The sequence below is a fragment of the Nelusetta ayraudi genome, unplaced genomic scaffold (assembly GCF_046127955.1).
Source record: "Nelusetta ayraudi isolate G7.1 ecotype Tasmania unplaced genomic scaffold, CSIRO-AGI_Nayr_v1 ptg000048l, whole genome shotgun sequence".
Taxonomy (NCBI): Eukaryota; Metazoa; Chordata; class Actinopteri; order Tetraodontiformes; family Monacanthidae; genus Nelusetta; species Nelusetta ayraudi.
The window spans coordinates 13,338,513-13,358,364 of record NW_027466098.1 but is presented as its reverse complement, the minus strand read 5'-3'; the positions used below and the strand labels follow the sequence as shown (position 1 = coordinate 13,358,364).

Genomic DNA, 19,852 nt, shown 5'->3' with positions numbered 1-19,852 from the left:
TATAAGCGGGTGAGCGGGAGGGGAGGCAGGAGTTTTGGAGGCCCTGCTGGAAGTCAGCGGGAGGCAAGATGTTTTTAGCGCGGCCAGGGCGGGGAGCGTTTCAGGGGGATAGAAAAGGCAATTACCTTCACGTCTGTCTTCTGATTTGCCCTGCGAGCGCCTCCGGGGTCCCGCAGTCGCACTTCACTCTCCGACAAAACCCACCTAATAATGCATTCCTATCAGAGCCGGGCCCCTGCGCGGATCACGCCCCGGGTAAACAAGCCATGATCGGGATGCAGAAGCGCCGGCCGACCCGGCGTCGGACCCGAGAACCGAGTCCGCGGTCGGTTCCGTGGTCGGAGGTTGACCTTGATGACCGGCGGCCCTGGCGCAGGAGGGATTGCCGCCCGGTGTCGAAAACATATTTAGATTGGAGCCTCCTCTTCGTTTGCCGTGTAAATGTAAACGGTTGGAAGTTTAGTTTTGGTTTTAACAAGCCCTGAACCAACACGCGGGGCCGTAATCCCTCCGCCGCTCTCGTCCCGCTGTTTGCACGCAGCAACCCAGCCTCAACAAGTGAGTGCCAGCGTGTGTGTGTGTGATGTTCTGTTTGTATTTGCTCCGCTCGCTGTGTTTCTAGTTCTTTGTTTTTTGGGTTGCATTTGGTGTTTAGATTGCGGGTTTCGGGAAGCGTTTTAGTGGAACGCTCCCTCCGCCTGCGTCGGATCAGATTAGACGGCGCGACGTAATGATGCACCTAACGCGTCGCGCTCCCCCCCTTTTTTTTGTCACCGCCGCCGCCGCCGTTCTGCGTTTCAAAAGGAAATTGATTCCGACAAAGTCCCGCGCCGGCGCCGGCGGTGAATGGAAGGGGAGCAATTAAACGGAACATGATCCTGAAAACAACAGGCAGCGTTCGGTCCAAAGCGGCCTATGATTTTCGAGCAGCACGGCGCCTGTTTGTAATGCAAATGCAGCGCGAGGCCCCGGTGCTAATGTGTGTTGTCGGCCGCGCCGGAGCCCGGCTAATTACCTTAGCTCTCTAGATTAGAGGGCAGCGTCGCGCCAGAGATGGAGAAGCTCCACTCCTGCCTCCGTCCTGTCACCCCCCCCCCAGTGTGAAGGTTTCATTTGAATTCATGTCACAGGAAAAAAAAATCCCACTCTGTACCCCCGGTGCATCCCCCTGGATAATTGGGTTGAAAGCTTCCACTCTGCTTTTTTTTCCCCTTTTCCTCACTAGATAGATAAATAAATAAGTGAATAAAAAAAGACAATGGCTTTGTGGATGTGTGCGGTGGGGGGTGGGGGGGGTTGAACCGAGAGATGAGAGGAGCCCGCAGCGCAGGGAGCGGTTAGCCCCTTTTATGTTCGCCGGCCCTCCTCGCCATTGTCCTGAGTGCCGTGTGGAATTTACATAAGGACCTGTGGTGCCGCCCTTCATTTAGCCTCCTCGAGCATCTTCAAACATCCTTCGGCACGCTCGCCGCTCCTTTTTTTTTTTTTTTTTTTTTTTCATCCTTCAGAGGGATCTCGTGTCTCTGCTCAGAAGCTGGAATTCCTGAAGAGCTGCTCGATGGATTAGATTTACTGTAGATCAAAATGGGGGAGGCGGCGTTTGAGCGTGCGCGGCAGGAGGCGACCGGGATGACCTTCTGTTAGCGTCCTAGAACCTGTTCTTCTATTTAGTTCGTCAGCGTTGACTCATTTGTGTGGGAGTTGTTGTCTCTCTCCCCCCCCCCCCCCCCCTTTAAACAGACGGTCTGTTGAGCGAGTTTCGTGCCTTTGCGCAGCACGAGGTTGCACAACAGCAGTGCTCGGTTACCCTGAGTTACGTGCAAATACACACAGTCACAGATGTGAAACAGACATCAGGAGGAGACAACAAATAAAACAAAAACAAAAAATCGGTTTAACTGTAAGGAGTGTGAAGAATGAATTCGGACCTCTTAGATCTCCATCCAGTGGAAAAACAGCAGCTGCCTTTACATGGCGCAGCAGAAGAGTGTGTGGCTGCTCAGGTGTTGACCTGCAGCCAGGGAGGGACCACTGCCAGGGATTCTCCAGGCGGCTTTTAAACGCCTTCGTTTAAAGTCGCCCGGCATATTTGCGGTTTCCGGCCCGGATTCTTTTCATTGTCCTGCCGCAGGAGGAAACGGGGGAGTTGTGACGTGAATCCGCCCGCCGCCATTATTGCCGTCATTTCACTGCCTTTTCACAGTGCGAGACGCAGCGGGCAGGTGCGTGTGAGCTAAGCTAATCCGTGTGATGAAAGGAATACCTGAGGGCGACGAGCTGTAAGGCTGCAGTTGTTTTGCCAGACATGCCGCATAGTTCTTTTTGTGTGTCTGTGCGTGTGTGTGTGTGTGACTGTGTCTTTGTGTCCGTGCGCAGAAGTGAAGCAGCACTGCGCTGCTGCTGTGGCTGCTGCGGCTGCTGCACCACTGGTGCACTCTCGCATGTGAATGGCAGCGGGCTGCAGGCCATTCTGTCTGTTTGTTCCCGCAACTCCGCTGGGAACGTCCATTAGCTCAATTAGCTTCCACTCGCGCCGGCGACGTCAGATGAGGCCGCTCGTTCCATTTAAATGGGCACAATGAGAGCCGCATACATCAGCGCCGCGTGCAACTTAATTACAACTTAATCTGCACAAAGACCTTTTTTGTTTGTTTTGTTTTGGTGTTTTGTTTAGTTTTTTGTCCACGCTAATGTTTCCAGCTGCGGCCCAGCTAGCTAGCCTCCTCCTAAGCGCCCTCCTCTCGTCTTTGTTCCGCCCTGCAGTGCTGCGAGACGACTTCAGACAAAACCCCACGGACGCCGTGGTGGCCGCGGGGGAGCCGGCCATCCTGGAGTGCGTTCCCCCCAGAGGCCACCCCGAGCCCACCATCTACTGGAAGAAAGACCAAGTGCGGATCGACGACAAGGACGACCGGATCACAGTGAGTGGGAGTGAACGCCGCCAGTGCTCCTTTTTTCTTTTTCCTTCTTTGTTATTGTCAGTAAAGGACGTTCATTTGTCATTTATTATCCAATGCATTTACTGATAACATCTTAACATTTTTAATGTTTTATTATCATTGTTAATTTTATTTTAATTCTTCCAAGTCTGGATGTGGTTGCTATCTGTGCTCCTGTTTGCTCCTTTATGTTTATTGCCAAAAACCTGTGAGCTTCAAGATACCCAAATATCTCCAAAGGGGTTAATAAAGTATCTAGCTATCCATCATCATCATCATCATCATCAAGCGGTTCGGAACGTGCGCACAGTTGGGAGTCGTCAAACCGTGACAAAATGTCTCCTTCCAGATCCGCGGCGGGAAGCTGATGATCTCCAACACGAGGAAGAGCGACGCTGGCATGTACGTGTGCGTGGGCACCAACATGGTGGGCGAGAGGGACAGCGAGACGGCGCAAGTGACGGTGTTTGGTGAGCGTTGGAGCGTCATCCTGTGGGAGGAATCGACCCTCTGCTGCTGCTGCTGCGGCGCTGCCGCCGCCTCAGTGCTAAAATAAGTCTCGCTTCTCGTCCGCCAGAACGGCCAACCTTCCTCCGCAGACCCATCAACCAGGTGGTCCTGGAAGACGAGGCGGTGGAGTTCCACTGCCAGGTGCAAGGGGACCCGCAGCCGAACGTCCGTTGGAGGAAAGACGACGTCGATGTTCCGCGTGGGAGGTGAGCGAAGATCTGGAATTCTTTTTAATTAGAAAAGAAAAAAAAAAAAAAAAAAGCTTTTGTTTTTGCTTCTGCTGAGTGAAAAGCTCACCTTCACACCAACAAGTAGTTTTGTGTGTGTGTGTGTGTTTTGCACGCCGGGATGTGACAGGCGGCTCTTTACGCAGCGGCGCCGCCGTCATTGTGAGTGACGGAGCGTTTTAAACTAATGACGACTCTCACCCACTCGGGCTGCCAGCGAGCGCTAAGTAGGTTCGTATTCACATTGCATATTCATGACGAGGCGACTCCACCTCTGGGCGGCCCTGCAGGAGAACAGCTCCCTGCCGCCGCTGCCGCTGCCGGGTGTCAGCGGGCGGGTCGGCGTCCGAGACAAACAGATACGGAACCCGACAATTAAAAGTGAGTGACAGGTAAGTGGGCAGAGAGGTTGTACGGTCAGACACTTACAGGAAGGAGGGAGAGGCGATGATGGGGCCCACAACGGAGCTGCACCGAAAACACCAGAAGGGTCCTTTTGTTTATCCTGCCAGACTGATTCTTTCGCTCACTGCTGCAACAATAAACTGATGAGAGGAGGGGGGAAAAAATCCACCGTTCGCAGCCGTGTTTTTCAGCCTCCGCCAGTCGCTTCCTGCGAGTCCCTGCGTGCTGACCTGTTGCCGGGCTGTGAGTCACGGCGCTGGCAGTCGGCAGCTCTGGCCTGAACTTCAAAGACACTGACGTTTAGCGCCTCAGCCGGGAGGGTCAGAACCCCTCCTCCCCCGACTACACACACACACACACACACATACACATACGCACACACGGTCGGTGGACCTGGTCTCTCTCAGGGCCGGCTGCCCGGAACAGAGCGTGGGCTGCTTGTTTTGCGTCCGATAAGGATTCGGTTCAGCGGCCACTTGGACTCCGAGCGGCGAGCAAAAAAAAAAAATATTTTATATATTTTTAAAAAGGCACATGAAAGTATTTCACTCATGTCCTGGACGGCGAGCTGGCTCGGGGAGCGTCGCCCGTTCTGTTGACTAATTAACAGATTTCTAAGAGGGAAGGGTGAGTGTCCTGTGTCCTTGCTAGCCCCCCGTTCTGCTCTCAGAAAAAGCAAACTGGTAGAAACACATGAAAGGAAACGCTGGCAGAAAAGAAGAAGAAGAGCAATAACTTTGCGTTGCCTCTAATTAGTCAAAGGGCTTTTGTTTTTCCCTGCTATATTTAATCCTGTAGCGTCTTTGAAGCAAAAAAAAAAAAAAAAAAAAAAAAATTGTATCATACACAACACACACTTCCTGCTGACTCTCTCCGTGGCCAAAAATGAAAAACGCCCCACGCTGTTCAGTGATGAAGCCGCCAATGCTTTTAGCGCCGCTTGCTATCGAAAAATAAACATCAAATGCAGCTCCTGTTTGTGTTTTTTTTTGCTTTTCAAATCCCAGGGAAGACGCACGTTTTCAGTTTGACAGCTCGCGAGCAAATCTAAGGAAACCAAAAAAAGAAGATGAAATAGCCGCCGGTCTCCTTCCACTATCTGTAGCCGGACTTTAGCAAAGGAATAAAAGATCAAGCACTCAGTCAGAGGGGATTGCTCTGTGTTTGCTCCCCGTGTGAAAAGGTTACTCTGTCCTCATTATGATGATAAGCCGGAGAAATGGAGACTTAATAAGAGCGGCCTTTTTTTCCCTCCGCCATCAGAACTGTTTTAACATGCCTCCGCTGCTCCCTGCCCGCTGTACACACATCCTGCATGCCTGCGCCCCATTCTGCGGCCGCGTGCACCTTTGTACGGAGAGGAGAGGGAAGAAGCGGAGCCCCAGCTAAGTAAACAGGTCTTTAATATGCTCGGCGGCTCCAGCAGCCTGGTAGGCAAACACACACACATACACACAGAGACTGGCACAGCAGGATGGCACAGGCTCGGCTCCCTGTGGGACGGAGGAGGAGGAGATAGAGACAGCAGAGGAGTAGTTTCAATTAGACGACAAAGACAACAATGCTGTTCCTTTTGGATTTTTTTTTTTTTCATTATTTTTTTTTTTGCTCTGCTGCTTTGATTAAGTAAACCAAAATGAGCAAACAAGCTGGTCTAGTCCAGGGCACCTGTCGACGGTTGGCGGTGCCAGTTGAGTTCGGTATCCGTCTGCTGACGACGCCCCGCCGAGCTGAACTGAAACTCAATTTGCTCTGGCGGGGCTCAGAGTAAATATTGGGGGTTTCGTCGTTACAGGTGCGTTGCTGAGCGCAATAGGAATTCCGTTGTTGCTTCTCGTCTGTTAGGAGAGCGCTCGCGTTGGACTCGGCGGCGCAAACAAGATAAGCCGCTCTAATCAGACCGATCAATCTGCCCATGAATCATCCGTCCTCAAGTTGGAGGCCCGGCTCCAAAACTCAGTCCTTATCACGGTGGCGAACGGATGAATGACAGCTGATCACACTGTGTTGTTTTGCTAACCGCCGGCTCCCGGGCAGCCTTCGGAAAACACTTGTTCCGCCCTGGTGAGTCACTTCAGGCTGTTCTGGTTTACAGCTCATCTGGTTTTCCTAATATATTATAGGGCTGCGTTGATAAATGCCGTGTTTTTGTTTTAATCCGCCTCGCAGTAATAAACCAGTCTTGGCAGGTTGAGTGCGCACATTTCATTGGACAGGAGGAATGTCCTCGCTTCCAATTGCAAGCGTGTCATAAAATCAATATCCTCCCGTAGAAATGCACAAATGAATCCCATCTTCAGGAGATTACGACTCTGGTGGCGTCGCATGGAAGGCCAAATGACTATTGATAAACTGTGTAATGTTAATACTGTTGTCGTACCACTGAAGAACTGGAATCCATACGCTTGTATTAATAAATGTGGAATACATGTGGTTCACCGCACATAAAAATTAGTCATAGGGCAGGAGGATAGCCGGCGCAGAGTAATTAACTGGCGCTGGAAATAGATTGTACGATTTGTTGAGCTCCTCTGTTCCACTTTTAATTAGATTTTCTTACTTTTTCTGTCATCACTTGGACTCCGACATCGCATCTGAACTTCTCAACAAACCAAAGAAAAAAGAAATAATGCCACAAAAATATCTACCCGTGGGGTGAACTTTTATTTGTGTGAAAGCCAGTGAAGGTCTGGCTGCGACCAATAGGAGAGTTGCAGCTCGCCAGGGTAGAAAATAAACTGTAAAGGCTCTGAGCTGCTTTAAAATCACTGACCAGCGTATGCAATCTGGAATCCCCACTCCTGAGAAATAAAGCAGCTTGTGACGGGCGCTAATTATTTCTGCCGATATATGCACGATTAGAATCAGATGGTTTACAGCGAGCCGTGTCTTCCTGGGGGGGAAGTCTTCGGCATCTGCTGCTGAGCCAACGGCCCTCTGTGAGGGTCCAGAAAAAAGTGCAGTGCAGAAACTTGCAGAGTTTTTTTTAAGTTAAAAAGTTCACAACACAACATTGCTGCTGCTGCAATTCAATCTTTGCAACATTTTCGCACTGTAACTCTTAACACCAAGTCTGAGAGCTTCTCACATTTGGATGTGTGTACATTGGCAGTTGAGTATATTTAATTTGGTTCCATAATAAGGGGTGGGGGAGGAGGGAGCCCCTTCCTTTCATCTACACTGGAATATAGAAGAGTGATTTTGGACGCTGCTGCTGGGGATGGAACTGAGTCTCATCACAGCCACGACTTCCAGTTAAAGTGTTGAAGCCAACGACTGTTCCGTCCTCTGATCGTATCCCGCTCAGAAGTTTTGCCATCCAGGCTTTAGGCTGTGGCGCTCCCCCCCCCCCCCCCTGTACGATAAATCCACGCTGATGTATCAGATTAATATCCGTCTGTGGAGCATCGCGGAGGATCTTGGCTGAAGGCAGACCACAAAGTCTTTTGAGGCAACGCATTCGAGAGTTTTGTAAATCTGAGTCTGAAAATGTGTCGTTTTTTTTTTTTTATCAGCCACCGCCTGCGAACTCAGTGTGTGGCCCTCTTCCTGCTCCCTGGGGGGCCTCTTTCCTTCCCCCGCCTCCCCCGCACTTGCTGTGGACCCTTGTGCCCCCCTCTTCTACCTTATCAGAGGCCCCTTTGGTCCAGTCGTCTATCAGTATTTAGCCTCTCTCCTCCCAAAGTCCCCTCTGCCCTCCACTGGGGCGGACGTTTTTACATTCAGCAGGGATGAAAAGGCTTTATTTTCAGACTCAATTGATTCATCTTGAGTCTCGTGTGTGTGTGTGTGTGTGTGTGTGTGTGTGTGCGGAGGTCATTCTATTTCAGGGGGAAATGAAAAAAAAAAAATCTCTCAGGGGCGCCCGTGTTATGCTGACCGTCCAGTTTCAGCGATTCCTCACCTCCACAGCTCAGCAGAATGAAAGCGCGGCAGGCTGCGCTTCCTGTCTCCATTACTTCCCCTGATGTATAAGTGGGTCCATCTGGTATTTATCAGGGGGCCGCGGGATGAACACGTCGGCTGCGGGATCGCGAGGAGGTTTCCCTTCGAGAACCATGCTGGTCTAATGATAATCACCCACTTATAATGAAAAGATAGCGGCTACGCTTTTCAAATGCGAACGCACAATGATGGACGGCTGACGGGCTGTTTTGCTCCTTTGCTCCATCAGAGGTGTAAATGATTGAAGTGATGGGGATGTACTTCCGGTCCAACAGTGAGTCTAGATGAATGTGTTTGCATATACTGCATACTTAGGTTCGTCTGCGCTTTGCGGTGTCTGTGCATCCTTTGATCCGCAAACACGCACATGCATATTGAAGAGCACAACTCCGCCTGCGGGCGTTTGTCTGGCAGCCTCACTTCCCCATATTCAATTCCAAGCATGCATGGGTTTTTTTTTCACCGCGGCGTCTACTTCAAAGTAGCGCTGCAAATATTTGTTTTACAGACTGAAGTGGATCTTCCACAGGCAACTTTTACTGACACAGTGCGTTTCCGTATGGCTTCTTAACACATGAAGAAATAAAAGCATTGAACATGTATTAAAAAAATGTATAGGTTCCTCTCCAGCCAGAGCTAAACTGCTAAGGGGAAACGGGTTTGCCGACTCTGACGTAGTAACATTCAACTCCTGTGACCTTCTTTGGTGTTGCCAACGTGGCTTTTAACATTAACACATCTGTCAGGACGGATGAGGAGATCAAAGTGTTCCTTGGCCTCATTCATGGAAAATACATTGTAACAGCCATTCTTGAAAGTTTCACCTGGAATCCTCTCCCTGTTCCTCTGCTGGTTGTTGCTGGTGTTTCGCTTTACTTCTTCCTGTAGCTACGTTGCACCAACCAATGGCGTAACTACACTTTTGAAAGTTTACTTGTCATTTTATGGAGACACACTGCACACTGACTACGTTAACACTTGACCGTTCGGCCAGTCGTGGTGGAAGATCAACCTCAGGGGTTGTCGGGAAACCCTGGATTGCGACCTATGAGATGCCAGAAGTGGAGAAGAACTCTGGCCGACTCCTTCCCACATGAAAGATGAGACACAATAGCCGCTAATTGATTCCCTGCGATTGGTGACAAATCCCAGACAGGTCGACTCCAGGCTCCTTTGATCCGGATGATGCAAGGTTGCCGTCAGACGTTGCGAAACCCGATTGCAAGCGGCGCGGTGAAGCGGAACAGGAGCTGAGCGCCCTCTGAGACGCGCTGTCTAGCTGCAACCGGCCGTCCGCCGTTTCATGAGGCCGACTCAGATCTGGCGCCCGCCTACCGCCGCCACCATTCATATGTATCTTTAACGCAGAGGCGAGGCAGATAAGATCCTCCGGTGTTGAGTCACTCTCTGGATCACTGTGCGAGCAAACACACACGCTCGTGATAAGCTTCTCTTAATGTGCGCTAACTGGCCCTCAGCTTTAGGTGGAACGCGGGCGAGCTCCTTGAAAGACAGCAGAGCTTTCGAGACGTGACGCTTTTGAGTGCGTCCAATAAAGTTTTTTTTTTTTTCGTCTCTGCACGCCAGTTCACCCCCCCAGAAGCGGTTGCGCGAAATTAACAACCCATAAAAGTGCTTCCTTTGTCCTGGCGTTTGCTTACATTCCCATCACTCTTCGTCCCCACCCTTTGCCCGAGCCGGCTGACCCTGCATGAACGGAGACGTGTTTGTGGGCTGGGGGGCCGGCGATGGTGCACTTTGTCCTCTGTGTGGGAGAGCGTGCACGGCGCCTCGTCTGCCTGAGCCGAGTGAGAAAGGCTGCAGGTGGAGCGCGCTCGCCTCTCTGATCCCTTCCACTGGAACCTCGGCGCGTGCAGCTACATTCCTGCTCTAATCGAGAGCAGAGCCCCGATCCAGCCTCCATAAAGAGCTACTGTTCCATTTTTTTTCCCTGCGTGCGTCCAAACCTGCCTCTTATCCCTGAGTATTTCCACTCATCCTGTCATCTTGCTTCGGCTCCATATAGAGAGTTGATTACAGATTGATTGGGGGGCTTTTTTTTTTGTGCACCGCTAATAAGTCATGGAGCAGCCTGAGGTTGTGTTTGAGGATTGATGGGGACAGGAGGCAGAACAATAAGAATGTTGTCCAGTAAGTGAAAGTGCAGGTTGTCCACATGGCCACGCAGCTCTAAAGATGTGGCATCAAAATGTAAATAAACAGTAATGTTTGTGCTTTTTTTGGTGAAAGAAGACTGTGTTGAACACAGAACAGTTTCACCAGGAGGAATTTGTCTCCAGAATGGTTTATTCATTTCCTCTGATAGACTGTGACGATAAAATCACCGGTGTGTACGCGAGCCCTCGCCAAGTTCACATTTGCAGTTCCAGCCTGGGACCTGAAACCTCTGTAATTTGTTGCAAATGTGAATCTGGGCCGGAGTAATTAGGAAACCTTGTATGTTTTGGCCAAAACAAATAGAGTAGGGCGAAAATGACTCACAGGAAATTAAGGCGCAACAGCTGTGTTTCCCAACACATACTTTTATCAGGTTTGTTATGAAGTCATGGTGATTTCCCGAAGCCCAAACTTGTCCCCGCCGCCACTTTGAGTATTTCTCCCTCTGCTTGTACGTCGGGGCTTCATGCTAAGCTACAGATCGTAGCCGGAGGGCAGAGTGCGGCGTGATTCTCGTCCGATTAGCTCGTTTGTTTTTCTGTCGGGAAACGGGGCTCGTCCCCACGGCTGCCTCATTCCTTCGGACGCCACTCACTCCGTTTGCACAATAAATGCTTTATGCTTGTCTTCCACCTGAACTGTGCATCCCCTCCCGCTGGAACAAAACGTTCAGTCATGACTTCGTGAAATAATCATTACGGCTCCTTGTGAGTACCTGCGCGGAGATTAGGAGTCAGCAGTCAAACTTTGAGGAATGCGCCGCAATAAAGCTGCTTTTCAGGGCTCCTTCTGGAAATGTCGTAACTGCAGGTGGAGGGGGGAAAAAAAGAAAAGAAATGATAAGTCACGGATAGACAGGGCAGATTAGTATTGCAGTGGCAAGCAGCCGTCAGTTCACCTGGTGTTCCAGTACAGAGGATCGTTTTCTCTCCGAGGGCAATGGGCCGTAGCGCAGCGTTATTGTAGTCGCATCAGAATCTGTGACTGTAAACCACAGATTGTTTCCAAGAATAATTATCCAGAGTGAACTGCTACTTCTCCCCCACCTCCCCACTCACTTTTGCACTGTTATGTCGTAACTATTAACAACCCCCTCTAAAGAGACCAAATCAAATCGGAGAATATATCCCTCTAACAAGTATCATCTGTGCGGCAATATACAGGAGCTTATTCCGCTGTGCCGCGGAGCTCAGTTGCCATTCAAAAGCTATTAAAAACACATAAAAGAGTCATCTTGCCTCACTGGGTGGCGTATTTCTTCATTACCATGAACGCTGCCACTGAAGTTTGTTCTGAAACAACTGCGACTGCATTTTCAATCTCTGGAGGGTAAGCCCTGTGTTGGCCAGACTTTACTGTTCTTGTTGCTTTCATATCTTTTTAATAGCTGTTGGCCTGCTGAGGTTTTGCAGAGCAGACGCATAAGCGTCAATAAAAAGGGAATGTCGAGGCAGGCATGTCCTCAAAGCCCCTGTGTGGATGTGTGAGATTTTTGGAGAAACTCGTAGTCCAAAAACAAAAGTGTGGCTGTGAGCGACACATCAGAGTTTGACCCAAAATTGCAAATTTCCTCACCGAACTCTTGACATTTTAAGTGTAAGTCTTAAAATCCTGGGAGTCGTGCAAAATGTTGCGTATTATTTTCAATCAAATAAAACATTAGCATCTGTAACAAGGAGTAGAAATTTGCAACAGCTGTTTTTTTATTTATTAAAACTATGTCAGACTGCGTCATCACTTTTCTACTCTATTCCAGCTAGCCAGCTAGCAAACTCCTAGCTACAGCTGTACATTTTAATCTGACATCGAATTAAGAATATTCTTGATTTTTCCCATTTTTTCTCCAATTCTCCAATAACACACACACACACACACCCCGAAGTGTGAAATGTACCATCACGTCAGGTGTGTCTCTGAAGGGGCCCTTTTATCCGTTCATCTGACCTTTGTGCTCGACGTCTGTGGGTGACAGACTGTGGACGGCAGAAAGTTAGCGAGTTGACAGACCACCATCACGCCGCCATGTTCGCACCTCTTTCACTAGCAGACCCAGAACAACAAACAAGGCCGGCGATTATCCACCTGCACTTTCATACACACTTCTAGGCATGCACGCAACCTTGTGCGAACACACAAACAGGTGCGTTTTGACTGCGATTCAGGACGGTGATGAAGTCGCCAAGTCGCTGGTGCGTCGCCACGTTTGTTTGGTTTTAAAAAACGAGGATGTGGCTTTGCGGAGATTTATTGAAATAGTGCAACCGTGCCCGTGCCTTGGCTTCACGACGGCACCAGAAGCTCTAAATATATATATATGTACACATATATATTTCTTTTTTTTTTTTTTTTTTTTTAAATACATCTACGGAGACACAGAGAGAGAGAGACATCTCATGAATATTGAACAAGTTTGGTGGGTTCCAGCCGAATGCATTCCTCTCGGTGTGCCGCGTGTCATTGCTGAATAATTGATCCCCCCTCAATGCAGTCTCCATTTGTCAGAATGAACACCGCACTTCTCTGCGCGTCTCCAAGGAGAAATACACTTTTGCTTGCTTTTTGCCAGACGCTCGGGCGGGCTTGAAATATTGAAACGCGGCTCATTGTTCTGGGCTCTGCCGGGGCGTGGTCCTCAATCAGATTTAGCGCTTAACCGGCGATTTCTCTTTTCTTTTCTCTTCTGCGACATTCTCATTCGCAGGTACGAGATCAAGTACGACAAGGACGACTACGTGCTGCGCTTGAAGAAGGCCTCCGTCAACGACGAGGGCACGTTCACCTGCGTGGCGGAGAACCGAGTGGGGAAGCTGGAGGCCTCGGCCAGCCTCACCGTCAGAGGTAGGGAAGCCGAGCATCCCGCGAGTCCCTTCCTGTTTGTTCCAAACCACCAGGTGCCCGAACAGCACTGAGGGCAGCGGCGCACGGCTGAGGTTCAAGGTTCAGATTGGTCACGTTCGCCCCCACGTAGAAACCATCCAGAGCGCTGACTGCAGCAGCCCAGAGAGAGACGTCGTCAGTCTATGAAGCCCTTCAATTATTTACAGTTCCAAGTGTGGATGGCGACCAACTCCCTGCCCCTCCCCCGCCTCCTTCCTCCAACCGCGATGGTCCCGCCGGCCACGTTGCCCTACCTCCACCTCTGCCAGCCACCGCTGCCGCAAGCACCCAGTCAGCAAAAGCCATTCCACAGATTAGTGGTCCACACTGCCAGGCTCGCACCTGAGGTTTACAAGGTTAATGAAAACATTCTGGGCATAATCTCACCTCTTTTTCATCACTCTTCTACCTATTAAATCCAATTGTTGGGAGCACTTTTTTTTTTTTTTTGTCTAAGAGCCACACAGGACAAAATGGAGGTGGAAGCAGCCACGGGGCCTCACTTTTGTAACTTCTCGTGTCAATTTTTGCAATTACACAAGAGCGGTGCGAGCCCCCGGTAGCCAGACGGAGGCTGTGGGAGGGTCTTCCGTCTTTCTGCCTTCTCCTTTTTCTTCTTCTCGTCTCTCCATCAGCCCAACCAACTGCAGATTTCATTAAAGCGGACAGATGAGCTCCAGTGGCGCGCTTGGTTTCCGAGCTGTGGAATTGGCTGCCCCCACTGTGTTTCAATGCAGTAACCGCTAGGGGGCGCTCACAACACCCTAGCTATACCAAAAAAAACAAAAAAAAAACAGCGAATAAGAGCCACTGGATGCTTGCTGCTGTGCCGACCCCGTGTCAGAAATACTTTGCCCCCCGCCACCACCGACACATCATTCATTCTGACTTTGATTTCTTTTTGTCTTATTTTTATTCTGTTTGTTCTGTTCCTTCTTCCCCCGTCTGTTGTGTGTTTGTGCGTCTTAATTTGTCTGTTTTGCGCATCCACCCCACCATTGTCGTGTCTCCAGCTCGCCCCGTCGGTAAGTAACCATCCTTCTGATTTGACTCCATTCTGCATGCGCCCCTGTCCTCACCACTGCTTCGTGCTGCTTGACAATCAGTTGCCAGTTGCTTTTAACACGACTCTGTCCGCCTAACACGCCTCTTACCTCACATCCCGTACCCCCGGAATCGGCGCCAGCCTCGTAAATTGGCGGCAGCGGCGATCGCTGACACGAGAAACGCGCTCGTTAGAATCTGTAAATTAAATCTGAGAGCCGCTCAATTAGTCCAATCAATGCGGCTCTCTGCACTCATCTTATTTGCAGTGACTGAAGTGTACTAGGAGGCGGAAGGTCAAAGGTGACACTTCATTATCTGATCGCTCGCCTTTTGAGTTCAAGTCTCCCTTTGCCGCCCTTTGGGCCTCTGTGTAATATAACCTTTCATGCATAATTCTACAGTGCAGTAAATACAGCTAAAAACGAAATATGCTTCATCATAATAATTAGCTCGTTTCACATTCTGCTCACCAACACTTCAACTAACTGATAGTTGATGGAATTAGCCGCACTGTGCTAACAATCAAGTGGAGTAACTCAAATCTTTTCCAACCGTCCATGTGCCAACTTGATTGCCAGCCTCTGCAGCCTCTGAGTGGGGTGGTGGCAGCGTAGCGTACGACCATCGTCAGCTCTCACGGTCCAAAATGTGTCAAACTTGCAGATCTTGCAGCCAGCTGGGATTTTTTTTAATCAATTTATTTTATTTTTATTGGACGCCAGTGCTAAAAAAAATCTGTTTGTCTTGGACGAGCGCCTCTCCCTCAGAGCCCCACATTTATCTTGTTTTATGTCCCCATAGATCGAGGAGAGGTCAGGCCACTTGCTCCTACGAGCCACTTAAGATGTTTAACTGTTGCGCAGATAGAGAGTGCGGTGCTTTACGACGGGGGAAAGTAGAAAAAAAAAAGGGGGGGGGGGTCGCAGGAACAGGATATGGATTTTTTTGGGATGAAAATAGGAGAGGGGAAAAATGTGGAAAGAGGGAAAAAAGAAAAACCCAGACGCTGCACAGAGGCAGGACTCCGGCTGCCAAAACAGCGGCGGCTCTTTCTGCAATTGTCAAACTGTCAGCTTTCAAGAAGATGGACGAAATTACATATTCCCCCGCGCCTGTGGCGGGAGACAGTAATTGCTGCCGACGTCTGAATAAAATATGATTGAAGGCGAGATTCGAAAGGAGGAAGCTACTCGGTTTGTTTGGCCCCCGTCTGCTAAAGGACGTCCGCTTGGCCCTTTCCCCCACCTGGCTGCTGCCACTGCTCCTGTTTTGCGCTGAGGAGGCAGTGTGACTCGTCATGAATTAAATATGGACACCTGATCGTGTGTTTTCCTCGGGGGGGGGGGCGACAGGAAGCAGCTTCTCACATGTCATTAGGAGGCTCGGAATCAAAAGCAGGGCCGGCGCAGGTTGGCCGAGAGCCGAGCGGCGAGACTGTCACACGCCGGCTTCCCCCTGATCCCCTCCCAGTTTCTGATCTGCTCGTCTCCGCGGGGCTGCCGCGGCCCCTTCCCTATACGTTTGCCCTCCTCGTATTCCGCAGGCGTGTTCCATGTCTGTGCCGCGGAAAGTAAAGCCGCTGTTAGACCGCGAGGATTGGAATTAAACCCCTAAATTCCAATTAAGCCTGTGAAAATTTGCCAGGTTACTGCTGGGTTGATGTTATGTTGATAAAATATCAACTGATTTGATATTTCCAAGCAAATCAAAATCTGGTTTTGTCCAGCGTGGAGAGCGGCGGGGAGAAAGGTCAGGCGGTGCACCGACGGTCACCGGCCTGTAAAAAGAAAAGCCGTATTTTTAGCCAGTAGTTAGTATTGCGGTACGCAGGATGGAACACATCCGAGGACGCCAGGGATGAAACCCGAGTCCTTGCCAGCGCGTGATTTAGGTGGCGCGCGCCGTGCCCGGCATTGTGAGAGCCATAAGATATCCAGGCTGCGCGGGGGCCAAATGGGACGGCGGTAAATCTGCGGCCATCTGCACCGTTCCCAACTGTGTGTATCTTTGACAAATACACGCCCAGAAAGAGGGGATTACACGGAGAAACCAGCCAAATGGGAAGAGCTTGGCCTTAGTGGAACCAGCTGGCTCGTCAGCGAGGGGACTAACAAAGAAGTCAGGAAGAGGAGCGAGACTCGGCGTCGCTGCAGCGAAGAAGAGGCCTTTTGTTTTGCACAGTTTTCCAGCCACGTTTCTCGTTTTTTTTTTTTTAATTTTTGGTTTCTTTTCCTTGTTGAAAGATGGTTTTTACCCAGTTCGCATTTTCCCAATGCTCCGTCGTCTCTAATTCGTCGCGCAATTATGTCGGCGAGAGCCGCGTGTCTAATCGGAGGCACGTTTGCGTCGATATAGGATCTCCGCTAAGCACTTCATCGCCGACCCTCTTTAAACGAGAGCCGAAATAACAAAGGGGAGAAAAAGCAGCCCCAGCCGCAAATGACTTTGTGTCACTGCTGAAGCATGTCAAAAGATCTCATTTCACTCTCAATCGTGATATTTTCTATCCTGCAATCGAAAGAAATTACGACCATCTGTGCGAAAAAAAAAAAAAAAAAAAAACGGGAACTTTTGATGAACGCTCAGAGGGACGTCCTCCTTCCCTCCCACCCTCCCTCCCGACATGCGAAACATTGAAATCATCTCAGAGTGAGGAGACGACTGCGGCGGTCGCTGGTTCCCTGCTAATGTCGACGGGGGAGTGAGTGGGAGGACGGGGGGAGTGTTGCGAGTCAAAAGCTCCTTCTGCCGTTTCGGGATTTCACTTTCCCCCCGTGGTGAACAGGCGCGAGCACCAAGTGTGCTCAACAAATGGATGCTCTTTTTTTGTATTTCTCACCCCCTTCCTTTCAACTCAGCTTCGATCCGGCTTCACTAATCCACCTTTGTTTGTTTTTTTGTAAAGTTGTGCACGCATGATCCCCACCCGGACGGTTGAAAAAAGGTTCCCGCTAGTTTGTAGACGTGGGTGTGTTGATGGGGGGGGGGGGGGGGGGGGGGCATGGGTCGCTCCCTCGTGAACTGACATTCATTCAGCCTGAGCCTCACCTGGATGAATGGCCCACCTGGTTACCGTGGCGGCGTTGCTCGCCGGTGTTCCTCCTCTGTGGCAGAGCTGCTGTTGAGAGCTAAGGATTGAGTCAGAAAAACAAATATATATACGTCTGTATATATTACTGCATGGAAGCTCTCCACAGGCACTCCCATCCTGGTCTTGACCGTGGTGGTGTGTATCTGTCTCTGCCTGAAATTCCCTCGACATCGTCATGTTTTTCTATCTCTGCCTCTTTCCGTTCCACCACTCCGCTGACTGCCGGTGTCCTTCCCTCCCCGTCCAGCTGCTCCCCAGTTTGTAGTGCGCCCCAGGGACCAGATTGTGGCGCAGGGCCGCACCGCCACCTTCCCGTGTCAGACCAAAGGGAACCCGCAGCCCGCTGTCTTCTGGCAGAGGGAGGGAAGCCAGGTAAGAGTGAGCACCCATCCATTTTATTTTTCAGTTTTTTTTGTCCTGCACTCAGACTCCAGCGGTGCTCCGGTCTGTCCCAGCTGTCTCAGTGTGAAGGGCGGGCCTACATCCTTGAGAGAGACACACAAACTATTTTTTGTTGAAAACACGACACGGATATAAAACAGATTCTTTTTACGCCGTCTACTCTACTGTACAATAATTGGGGATTCTGATGGATTCGTTGACTCGTTGGCCTTCCCACCTGGCAACACGCACAAAGTGGAGCGCTCCAAAGTGCGCTATCGCTGTCATCGGCGTCTTAACCCCGGCAGTCACAGACGCACCTTTGTTCTCGGGAGCTGCCGAAGAGCGCGAGCGCGCCTGGCAAAGTGCTAATTGCTTTCCCGTGACCCGGCGCTGATAAGAGCGATCCTGTCCCTCACTCAGCCCAGATAACAGCATTCAAATACTTGGGTGTCCTCACGGCACTCGACAGCAGCGCCAATTACAGGGGGAGGCATGTTGGGACTTGTAGATGAGCCGGCGATATGATTCATCTCCGGTTAAAGTTCAGCACGCAGCCTAAAAAAAACACACACATAACACAACACAGGTAGCCTGCAGGCCATCAATTATGTTGAGGTTCTCTTGTTAAGAGGTGGGTTCCGTGCCGACACAAACATCAGGCGGTCACACTTACAGCCGCTTTACCTCGTGACCCAGAGTGAGTCAGTAGCGCTGAGTCATGTGCGAGAACGCACAGCCAGTATCGGCCTCGCATTACAATTAAGGATGAAACTTTTGGGACGATGCACGACAAACATTGCGGCGCAGGCGGCTGCACGTCGCCGCCGCCGCTCGCATCTACGTCACCCGCTTTGTTTGTTTTTATAACCGCAGCTGCACTAACGTACATTGCATGCAAAGGCCTTTGTTGGGAAGGCAAATCAAAGTTAATGCCTCGTTGTAATTAAAAACGACAAAAGGAGGCCTTTCCCTCACACATGAAAGCGGCAGAGTGCACGTTAGCATGCACTGAACCCCAATTAGAAAGAAAAACAGCATCATTTGTCGCATTTGTGTGCTTAAGGTATAATTAAATCCAGCTAATCTGTTTGCCCGCTACCACCTGGGGATTACAAGAACAGAAAGGGGGAGGCGGGGGAGGGGGAGGGGAGGTAACGTAAAGAAGCGAGTCGGGACGTCGGTGTTTCATCAGCGTGATGCGTCCCGTAATCCTCCCTTTAATGTGGAATATTTACCCTGGAACATGCAAGTTTGATTGTGGTTTTCTCCAAGTGTTTCTTCTGTGATGTAAGTACGACTCCGGCGAGGATGGGAGGGGGAGGAGCGGAAGGGGGTGGTCGCTGTGGGATTTAAAAGCAGCTCGGGGGTCCCGAGCGAAGCCGGGGCGGTAACGGAAAGTGGCGGCGGAGCCAAGGCGGCGGAGCCAAGGCGGCGGAGCCAAGGCGGCGGAGCCTCTGGCTTGGCTCAGGCAGCGCGACCAAAGCCGAGCGCGGAGTCGGCGGGCAGTTTGCGAGTTTCGATGTAAATGTTGAAGGCTGCTGCCATGTGATGGCTGAACCGGCTGTCTGCTTCTCTCTCTCTCCCCCTCAGAACCTCCTCTTTCCCAACCAGCCCCAGCAGCCCAGCAGCCGCTTCTCTGTGTCGACCGGCGGCGACCTCACCATCGCGTCGGTGCAGCGGGCCGACGCCGGCTACTACATCTGCCAGGCGCTGACGGTGGCGGGCAGCATCCTGGCCAAGGCCCAACTGGAGGTCACAGATGGTGAGGCTGGGGAGACTGCAGCAGATGCACCTTCTATTTCCTTCCTTCACACCCGCTCAACAAGTGGTTCCGACCTGCCCCATTGCACTGTTCTAGCTTCAATGTCTTCATTCTCTGTATATCTTGCAACCATGCAGGGGCTCCATGAAGAACAACATTTTTACACTTTTTATTTACAAAGTCTGTTCGGCTCTGTTCAAAATGTCTTTGTGATCCTCGCCGTTTTTATTGTTGCACGTTCTTTGTGCTTCTGGCACAGTTGAACTCTTGAAGGCAGAAATTCTGTCAATCACAGTCAGGAAGGGTTTTTATTTCTCTCTAAACATGAAAAAACATGTTACAACACTATTATGTTTTATGCTATTACCAATTTAATCCTCTCTTACTATATTGCTTATTAGATGTTACTTGATGAAAAACACATTTACTGGAAGTGCGTCCTACTACAGAGATCTTTGGTTTTTATTTCTCCGTTTTTATCGAAAGT

At 50.4% G+C, this 19,852-nt stretch overlaps 1 protein-coding gene across 7 annotated transcripts in view; it reads left to right on the top strand.

The window, feature by feature from the left end:
* The window catches only part of robo2 (roundabout, axon guidance receptor, homolog 2 (Drosophila)), a 282,559-nt gene that overhangs the window by 222,643 nt on the left and 40,064 nt on the right, over positions 1-19,852 (top strand). For 4 of the 7 annotated variants that reach the window (XM_076036459.1, XM_076036455.1, XM_076036456.1 and 1 more), the window contains exons 6-11: positions 2,764-2,921; positions 3,289-3,409; positions 3,517-3,655; positions 12,906-13,042; positions 17,467-17,591; positions 19,194-19,365. In XM_076036459.1, the coding sequence (XP_075892574.1) occupies positions 2,764-2,921; positions 3,289-3,409; positions 3,517-3,655; positions 12,906-13,042; positions 17,467-17,591; positions 19,194-19,365 (852 nt within the window). Of the gene's footprint in view, positions 1-2,763; positions 2,922-3,288; positions 3,410-3,516; positions 3,656-12,905; positions 13,043-14,094; positions 14,107-17,466; positions 17,592-19,193; positions 19,366-19,852 lie in introns of all 7 variants that reach the window. The other 3 variants (XM_076036453.1, XM_076036457.1, XM_076036460.1) reach the window with 1 other exon arrangement.